The following is a 9,786-nucleotide window of genomic DNA, read 5'->3' as shown; positions in this document are numbered from 1 at the left end:
ATCAGACAGCCCGAGCGGCAGATAGCAGGGAGACTGGCGCCAGACGGCCCCTTTTGTTTATCTGACAGCTAAATATCAAGGCAATCACCGCCTCGCTGCCCTGCCTCCAACCCCCAGAGCTAAGACAAACAGTTTTGCTAAAAGAATGCCACTGTTATCATAAGTTCCTATCTTTTTTCTTTTTTTTTTTTCTTTCTCATGGCTCTGCCTTTATTTTCTCTGTACTTCTCTAATTCCAGAGTCTCCCCCTCCACCCTACTCCAGATATCCAATGGATTTTCTCAAACCAACTGGTAAGTGGACTTTTTTCAATGCAAGTGTAAGAGATAAAAAAATGGCATAACAGCCCCTTTATCGGGGAAACAGTCTCCTGCCTTTGTCACGCATTTTGCTTTTGGGTTGCTTGTGTGCTTCTGTGCCTCCTGCTACCCCTGTAAGAATTAACATATAATTTATCTAAGCCACTTTGTGCACAAAGTAGGGTTTTAAAACTCTGGCAGTAAACTTCAGAAGGGATTGCAGTGCAGTGCAGGCCTGTGCTGCTTGAGTCAGCCAGGAAAACCATAGGCTCCAGTTGGAAATGGCAGTGCTTCTGCACCACTGGGTGAATTTTTAGGGATTTAGGTTGGGATCCAGCACAGCATCTCCCTGATGCCTGGGAATCCCAGTGAACCTTGACAGACGGACTGGTTGGATAGAAATCTCTCTAAGTTTTATAGGAGCCTAATCCTACCTCATCAGCTTGGGGAAAAAAATGGGAAAAGAGTTTGAAAAGTTATTTTCTTAACCTTTTAAAATTTTGAGTTTCTTAGCACCACTGTGCATGCCTGTTGCTTGTAATTGAATGTCAGGGTGCCAGGGGAGAAGCCCATTTGAGGCTGGCACCAGCTCTCTTGCGGTTGTCTGCATAAACTCCTGGTTGGCAGTGAGCTCGCCGGGTGTGAGATAAATGAGGCTGGCAGAAGGAGGAGAGGTGGGGAGAGTCGGAAACGCGGGGAGCTCGGGAGGAGCAGCTCCTGGCTTCCTGAGCATTAGTGGCTCTGGAGTGGGCTGGAGTGCGGCGGTCCCTGCGGTCGCGGCGGACGGGGGAGGCACTGCAGGGTGGCAAGGGTGGATACACAGATATTCTTGAAGATTGTTTGGTTGGGGTTTTTCTGGCCAACAGAACGGTGTCTGTGAAGTTACCTCTCTGCAGGGTCTCAGGGCTAAAAGAAACCCCAGCCCTGAGGCTGCTCTGGTGCTGTGGTGGGGTCTCACCCTGCCGGCTGCTCCCTCAGAGGCTGGACTGTCTTTTTTCCCCTCTGCCAACTCTTTTGGAACACTCACGACGAGTCTTTTTTTTTTTTTTTTTTTTGCCTTTGGGAAATAAACAAAGCTGTTTAACAAACAATTGGGTTGCAGAGCATGAACTACCTTGCCTTGGTGCGAAGAAAACAGGAGATAAGGGCCCATGGATGAAAGAGGGACATAGGGAGCAGGTTCAGCATCCAGGGCATGTGCTGGGATGCAGAAGCGTTGTTCTGTAATAGACTCTGGGGGTCTGCTGGGTCATGAAGTTTTGTGGATTACACATAATTTTGGCTGCATCCCTGCAGTGCTCCCCCAAAAGTTCCTATTTTTTTGCCTTTATGGCTTTTCTCTACACTCATTGATGATCCTGGCATGGGATGCAAAGGGGATTGGAGCTGCAGGAGAGAAGGGTTAAACTTGGTTTTGGTTTCCTGTAAAGATGTTAGGATAAAATCTATTAGCAGGATTTAAACATCCAATCTGCCTCTGCCAGGATCTCATTTTCAGTTAGCCGAATGATATATTTATTCATTAGCAAGTGTTGACATAAGGTAGCAAAATGTGTGTAAACAGAAAAGCCGCAGAACATGAATGTGCCATTTCGAAAGGAAAAGTTATTCCTATCGGCCAATAGGAAGTGATTAACGCTGCCCATCGGAAACACAGAAACGACTGGGTTACTCACCAAAAAGTCCTCCTTTTTTTTCCTTTTTGAAAGAAAAATCCACTTGGCAGCTGAGCTCTGACTAGCGGGGCTGTGACAGGCGCTGGCGGAGCCTGGAAGTCTGTGGTGGCAGGTGGGTTCTGCAAGCTCAGGGTTTCTCAGCATTTCCTCTGCAGGGGGACTGAGGGTTCCCAGCCTCGGTGCCATCTCCCGTGGCAGCTCCCCAGCTGCATGTTGAGAACTGAGGGAAGGTGTGAGGATTTTTTACCTGGATGGTGCCCATCAGCTGTTTTCTCACCTGGGGCCTTGGGTGGGAGCAGTCCCTGTGTTTAGGCTCTGCCAGTGGAGCTGGGAGTGTGTATCCAGCAGGAAACTTCTGCTTTTCCATCAAGCATGATGGTGGTGGTAAAAGTTAAGTGCTCAGTGCTGTGTCTTGTGCTTCATATGGAGAGACAGGCAGATAAAAACCCTGGACTGGTGTGGGCTCTGGCAGAGGTTGCCAGATCAGAGAATCAAAAACAAGTTTGTGTTGGAAGGGACCCTAAAGACCATCTAGTCCAACCCTCCTGCAATGAGCAGGAACATCTTCAACTAGACCAGGTTGCTCCAATCCCATCCAGCCCGACCCTGAATGTTTCTGGGGTGGGAGATCTAGCATCTCTCTGGGCAACCTGTGCCAGTGCCTCACCACTGCCATCATTAACTATTTCTCTCTTCGATCTTGTCTAAATGTCTCTTTTTTTGTTTAAAACCCCTAACCAATGGGGATTAAATCAGTTTTTCTGGAGGTGATGGAGGCTGAGACAGGCTACATTGCAGGCTGGAGGAAAGCAGGGATGGACAAGGAGCTGGGAATCTGCTGCAGGCAGTGAAATGCAACATCAGGCTGTGTTGGTAGGATAGATCTGGTATTTGTGTACTTGTCACAGAACAGAAAGATCTGCCCTTGATGGCTGAGTTACCTGAGGGAAGGCTGTGGGTCAGCCTGGCTTGCTCATTCATAGAATCCCAGAATGGTTTGGGTTGGAATGACCTTAAAAGTCATCTCGCTCCAAGGCGGGGACACCTTCCACCAGAACAGGTTACTCCAAGCCACCTCCAGCCTGGTCTTGGACACCTCCAGGGATGGGGAGGATTTTATCAAGGAGGGAACTATCCCTCTTCCTCACATGGGATGTTGGCTGGGATGGATGATGGAGGAGTGTGGGACTCAGCATTCCTCATGTCCCTGCTGGAGCCTGCAGCTCTGATGAAAGTGAGGTGGATAGTAGCACCCTCAAATAATCCAGAAACATTTTTTGACTAAGCTTCAAGTGGGACAAGGGGCTGCAAGTGGCTCCGTTGTGCTCTGGCGTGACTGGTGTATGAGAGCGCAGGAAACTCGCTGGGATGTCTCTGTGGGGCTGAATGCCCTCCTGTGGTGTCAGCTTTCAGGGGAGCTGGAGGTTTGGCAGCTCCCGGAGCTATTTGACACCTTGCAAGGTTGGGCTGGTGGCCACAAGGAATAATTGTGTGTCTCCGCAATGGTTTCGTGCTGTGGGAAGGCAGAGTTGGGAGGAGATTGCTGTGCACCAGGCTGGACAAATGTCTGATCCTCGACCTCTCTGGGGCTGGAGGTAAAACCAGCCCAGTGCCCACACCTAACGAGAGCCCCAGCAGCTCTGTGGGCGGTGGGATGAGGGCAACAATGAATCCAGCCACGCACAGGGCACAGACCCCATGAGGGTTCTGCCTTTGACTCCTCCCACGCCTGACTCTCCTGCCTGGTCTAGAGTTGAGCTGCCCCAGCCCTGAGTTTCGGAAAGGGAGTTCCAGGGGTGATTCATGGATGAGGGGAATTGTCTTCTGGGTGATGGGACATAGGAAGGGAGCTGAGGAAGAAGTGTGGAAGCACATCGCCCTATTGCTAGGGTTGTGCATTTGAAGTTTGGATAGGAGTCTGTCCTGCCTGAGGTGGTAACAGAGAACCTGGTCATGTATGAGCTCTACAGCAAGACAGTGATGTCCCTTATCCCAGGAACTCCTCAGGGAACTACAGCTGCAGGCACAGGGAGCCCAGGGCAGGGCAGAGTGGTCCAGCCTGTGTTCAGAAACCATCTGTAGCTCAAGCACTTGAAGCCAGCACAGGGGAATGGTGGGGAAATCTCCTGTCTGGACTAGAAAGAGTTAAAAAAGTAAAAACCCTATTCTTTAAAACATAGAAAGCACGACAAGGAATTTAGAGAGCATATCATATACAGTATTTCACAAGTAAGTCTATTTCCTGTCTCCCCTATTGTTTTCAGTTTGATTAAGTATATCCTGTTAAACTGTATATTCCTGTTAGGGCTTTTACTTTACTCTGATAAAATGAGGTTATGCAGACAGGAATTTCTTATTCACTGGTATTTCAGGAGTGGGATCTGGCAGAATTTCTTTATCAGTAGGGAGAAAATCATCTCAGCTCTCCTTGTGATGGCCTTGCTTTGAATACAAATGTGGGCAAAATGAGGGCATAGAGAACCCAAATTTGGAGACACCCAAAGTCCCTCAGGACCAGAAGTTTGCATGAACTTCACAGGTCCTCTGAGCCTTGTTCTTCAGCTCATGGTCCCACATGGTGATGACCAAAAAGCTGGAGTTGTTCTGTAGGACCAGGAGATTGGTGTTGGCTTCTGATTGTTGTCACCTGGAAGAGCAGGCTTAGGGTAGAGAGGTCCAAACCTTGATCTCCAGCACCTGCATGAGATTGGGAGAAACCTCTGAAGGAGCACTGAGAGAAGCTTCTAGAGGAGCAGGCAGTCTTACCCTGCCCTTTGGTGGTGCCCAGAGGAGCGGGTCCCACTGCCCAGGAGGCGGCAATAAGGTCTGCCAGCTGCTGGTGGTGACAGAACTCGAGCAGGGCACCACAAACTCAGCCCGTTCACTGCAGAAGGGCAGCAATGAGACGTTTCCCTTTCGGTTCCCATTTTGGTGAGCTACAGGTTTGGGCTAAATTGGGTGCATAAAGCCACGATTTAAGCATTTTTGGAAGCTCGCTTGCATCAGAACGGCGACAACCTTGATCTCCTTAGCCGGTGACTTGTCCAGAGAGGTGGCAGCCAGCCTGTAATTTCTGCCAGTCTATAATCAGTGCTGGCTGGGGGTGAAGCGCAGCCTTGACTGAGACAACGAGTTAGGGTGGATGCTTCTTGATGAACTACCGTCTCTGCACGGACAATTAGTAATCGCTTCCTGCTAAGCCCTTTGGAATGTGTGTTCTGCTCGGGGCGATGCTGGGAGCCTGCAAAGAACCACCTATATACTGACTTACTTTTGTTTTTCTTTCCTTCCTCTGCTCCAGCAGATTGTCCAGACTCTGTGCCTTCCTCCACTGAAACAGGGGGAACTAATTGTCTAGCCCCTGGGGGGCTCTCAGGTAAGACATCTCTTGCTGCCCTTGATCTTGGCCGTGGGTCGCGTTGGCTGAGGGTCCTGACAAAAGGCAAAGTGAGGCTGGGGGAGTTTTGGGAATGCACATCACTGAGAAGTGTGTGCTCAGAGCGGGAGTTGGGTTTAATTTCGTTAGCAGCTGTGTACCTGTTGTGCAGAGGATGTGTAGAAATCCCAGACAAGGTTCTCCATCCCTGAATGTGTCTGTACTTCCTTTGGATTCCAGCCTCATGCTCCATTCATTTTTGGCCAAAGGCAGGAAGAGGTAAAAGGACTGACGCAGGGGAAGGCTAAGCAATGTTGGTTGACCATTCATTCAGGTGTGTGGATTATGGTGGGTACAGGTGCCCAAAAAGAAGGATTTGGTGTCAAATCCTTGACTTGGTTGTGGGGGCATCTCTTGTCTCTGGGATGAGAGCCCTGCTCAGGTTTTGCTCCTGGTAAGGTCGCCAGCATCCCACATCTGATGCACAAGACTCGTGGTGCCTGGGGAGGAAAGGTGGCCTGTTTTTTATAGAGGGTGTTGCAGAGAGAGTTGATAATGTTTTTGTACCCCTTCCTGACATATTCAGTGATTTCCATTGTTTTCCTATTTGCCATCTCCTTCAGCCTCCAATTGCTGTTACAGGATGGAGGCTTGTTAGGTACTTTCTCCACCCCTCTTGAAGTTTGTGTAGAGACACAGAGTGGTTTGGGTTGGAAAGGACCTTTGAAGGTCACCCAGTCCAACTCCCAACCCCATTTCCAAGGTGTGATGTCTCCAGCACGTCATCTTCCACCCCAGACTGGCCACCTCAGTGTCTCTACCAGGATTAAAGTGTCTGAAACCGTGTACCTGCAGGTACTGGCTGATGTTTGAAGGTGCTTGCCTTTGTGGGGATGTCTCCTTGATTTATGATTTATTCATCACCCTGAAACTGGAATTCGGAATTAGGTCGGCGGCGGCTGCACGCGTGTGTGCATCTGCCCCTGCCTCTCTCCAGGAATTTGCGTTTGGTGTGGATGTGATGTCTTTAAGTGAGCCTTGTTTGTTTTTCTTTGGGTGTAATATATACCCTGTCTGTTATTTGAGAGGGGAGCATATTGTTTGTTCAAAGGCCCTAATGAGAATTAATCAAACGAAGGGGGAGAGGGAACAGGAAAACTTGTTGCTGTTTAGGGTTTTTTTTTCCAAAGGCAGAAGGATTTGCGTGTTTTTTTTTTTTTTTAACATTGGAGCCTATAGCTTCAGGGAATTAAAAAAAAAGGGGGACTGCAGAAAGAAAAAAGACAAGAAGCAAAACAACACAACAAGGATGTTGTTAGATCTTTTTTTTCTTTTTTTTTTTTTCCTTTTTCCTCCTGAAATACACCCGTTGCAGAGGGGAGGAGAGAGTTCAGTTCCACAGGATACCACATGAAATAAGCAGAGGAAGTACTCGCTTTTAAAAGGGGGCTTTCTGTAAGGTCCAGCCTATTGATAACATCTCGTCTGGCAGCTCTGCTCCCGAAGGGAAGGCAGGAGGTGGGGGCTTGGGCTGCAGGAAATAACATGGCTCGTTCCTGGTGCCTCCCAAAAGGCTGCGGGAAGGGGACCCCCCTAGCTCCTTAATTGAGCTTCTTCCCCAAATGAAAGCACATTTCCACCTGAAAGTACATTTTAAACTTATTCTATTTTTATTATTTTATTGGGTTTTTTTTTTTGTCTCCCTTATCAAAGGTTCCCCCCCTCCCCAAGCCTGGAAACAGAACCTTTTTACGATCATTAACCACTCTTTTTTCCTCCCCAAATGTAATTGTAGCCATTTAGTTTAATGAGGAGCTGATAGGAGAGTTGACTCTTGAAGGGATATGGTTAGCTACCCAAGCCCTGAAACAAAGCCGAATGCCTCCACATGAAAGAGCATTTGTTTTGAATTTGCTCTGATTTACTGGCATCTCCCTTCCGCGTGCAGAAGTGCAGTGCTGAAAATTCCCAACTGGAGAGACCCAGTCAAGAAAGGAAAATAAACGCACTTTGGAGCAATCCTCCAAAGCTCACTTTCTCCTCCTTTTTTCTCCTACCCCCTCCTGCATATTTTAGTTAGCAGAAGAGTGTGTTTGAAGAGGGCTTTAATGAGTTATTGGCAGGGTACGTGGCCAGTGCTTTGGCTTAGTCTTATCTGTGTTTGGGCAGATAGGGATGGGTGATGCTGGGCGGAGAATCCAGCATCCCTCCTACCCTCCAGACCTGTACAGTGTTGGATTTGCAGCTCCTTGGTGAAAGGACGGCTTAAGAAAGGGGGAAAAAAGTAATTATTTTGCTAATTTGGAGAGTGGAGCGGGTGTGTGTGGAAAAAGACATCACAGGTGGTTGGTGGTGGTGCCGGTGGGATCCTGCAGCACTGCAGCCTTTGGTCATTAGTGGTGTGTGGTGGATGCTGGTGTAGCAGCAGGATCAGTAGACCTGCTCTGATGTCTCAAAGAGCAGGATTTGGCAAGGAAGATCACTCTCAGCACTGAGAATTTGGGAATGAGGCCAGCCTGGGGTTCACGGCCACTCTGGTGGGGGAATGCATGGAGAGAGGATGGTGGCAAGGGGAGCATTGGAGGGGCTCAAAGTGAGTGTCCTTGCAGCTCTCTGTGAGGAGCCTTTGATGGGGAGGAGCCTCAGATCAGCCAGTGCTGGGCTCTGTCTCTTGCTGGGGCTGCAGGCAGTTGTGCTGATGGATACCAGAGGCTCTGGAGGACGTGTGGCGATTTTAACTGTCCTCTATATATAAACTCCTTTCAGAGAAGGCCTTCAGAACAGTTTACCTTTCCCTCCCTCCCTCTTCCTTCTGCTCTCCTTCATGACCCAGGAATGCAATGACCCTGGCTGGTCCTTCACATCATGCTGCTGTCCCCTGCCCATCCCAGCTCGGCTCTCTCTTCCCCAGCCATCCCGTTCTCTGGCTGATGCACCCCTCGCTTCCCCCGAGGCACTGGCTCTGTCTTCTGTATTCTTGGCTTTATTTATTTTCTTATATCATCTTTATTTTTGTCAGTGGTCAGCCTGTGGGTAGGTCAGGACTCCTCGCTCACGGTTGCTCCCACTGACACGGCTGTGCTCAGGTATTACTAACCAGATCCTTTCTGCCCTCTGTGTGGTTAAAGAGCAAAAATATCTCATTGGGGATAAAAATAATTCCCATAAATAGGAGACAGAGGGTGATTTTCCTGTATTTTGAGCTGACTTGCTCTCAGCAGATGTGTTTGGTTGTGGCTTCTTTCAAACAAGCAAAGCCATGGCTGGAGTGCCTGAAGGTGGCTGGCCCATGGTTTGGTGGCATCAGGTTGGTGGGAGCCAGATTCCTGTATGACCTATGGAGAAGCCCTGCTCCAAGGGTAGAAGTGAGCTGGTGGGCTTGGTGCTGGATCTGCTGTAGCAAAGCAAAGCTCTCAAGAAGTCCAGACCTTGTCCTCAGAGAGGGAGAGCAAGTTGAGCTGGCTTGTGTCCTCACCACATCCACTGCTTTTTTATAGAGGTTATTCCTAAAATACCAAACCTGAGAGGTTATCCAGATTTTGGCCTAATTCTGCTGATTTGCCCCAACTCTGGAAGTACCTCAGGCTCTCCAAGAGCCAGTGGATGTTGAGTGATGGTGCTTGGCGGGTGCTGGATCAAGGTTCTGCAAGGCTTGAGGCTGGGAAACCAAAAAGGCTCTTCTGTAGCAGGCACAGACTCAGTTTTTGCCTCCCAACTCCACACCAAAAACGCAGGGAAGACTTCCCCAGGCTGGAAGAGCATTGGCATCATTCCCTACTCTGGCTCTCTGTGCTGTGGGACCTTGTCTGGTTTAAGGGACCTCTTGGCTGATTGACATTTCATTCCAAAATTGCGGACAGGCCGGGAATGTTTCACTATGCCTCTGATCCCTGCTGGTATCTGCTCGACGGGGAATAAGCACCTTGTCCAAATCCGGAGATATTTGCCCCCCAAAGCGGCTTCCCGTCGCTCTCCCCTTGCCCATGTGAGCAGGATCCTGTGCTGTTTCTCCGCCAGAGCCCTGCCTGTGTTTTCCCGTTCCCCCTACTTCCACCTCCCTCCCCTACGGAGTTTATAACCTCCTGTGAAATGCCTTTATTTACAAATTGGCATCCTATTATAATCTGAAATTGAGACATCTTCCTGTGGAACTAGGATTGTATATTTGTCCCAGGGATAAACAATTGCTTGGGAATTTTTTTTTCTTTAAGTCACTTATTTTTGGTTTATTTTTGAGCTTACGTCGTTTCAGTATTTTTTAATTTGCTTTGAGCGTCGCGGGGCGTTGCACCCTTTCCTTCCCAGCCTTGCTGGGAGACATGACCCCCTGCTCCTTGCTTACCTAAAAAACCACAGTCCCGTCCTGGAAAGGACAAGGTTATCAGGGGTTAATGCCAGGATGACAGCACTGGAGCCTCTGGAGCACAGCAGGCTG

The 9,786-nt window shown here is 49.0% G+C and overlaps 1 protein-coding gene across 2 annotated transcripts in view; it reads left to right on the top strand.

The window, feature by feature from the left end:
• Positions 1-243: 243 nt before the first annotated feature.
• SMAD7 (SMAD family member 7) overlaps positions 244-9,786 on the top strand; it is a 25,854-nt gene continuing 16,311 nt past the window's right edge. Inside the window, exons 1-2 of one of the 2 annotated variants that reach the window (XM_005424191.2) lie at positions 244-293; positions 5,280-5,351. In XM_005424191.2, coding sequence (XP_005424248.1) covers positions 272-293; positions 5,280-5,351 — 94 coding nt within the window. In that variant the 5' untranslated portion in view covers positions 244-271. Of the gene's footprint in view, positions 294-5,276; positions 5,352-9,786 lie in introns of both variants that reach the window. The other variant, XM_005424192.2, reaches the window with a different exon arrangement.

This window comes from Geospiza fortis, unplaced genomic scaffold (genome assembly GCF_000277835.1).
Source record: "Geospiza fortis unplaced genomic scaffold, GeoFor_1.0 scaffold488, whole genome shotgun sequence".
NCBI classification, from domain to species: Eukaryota; Metazoa; Chordata; class Aves; order Passeriformes; family Thraupidae; genus Geospiza; species Geospiza fortis.
This window is presented reverse-complemented; position numbering and strand designations above follow the sequence as displayed.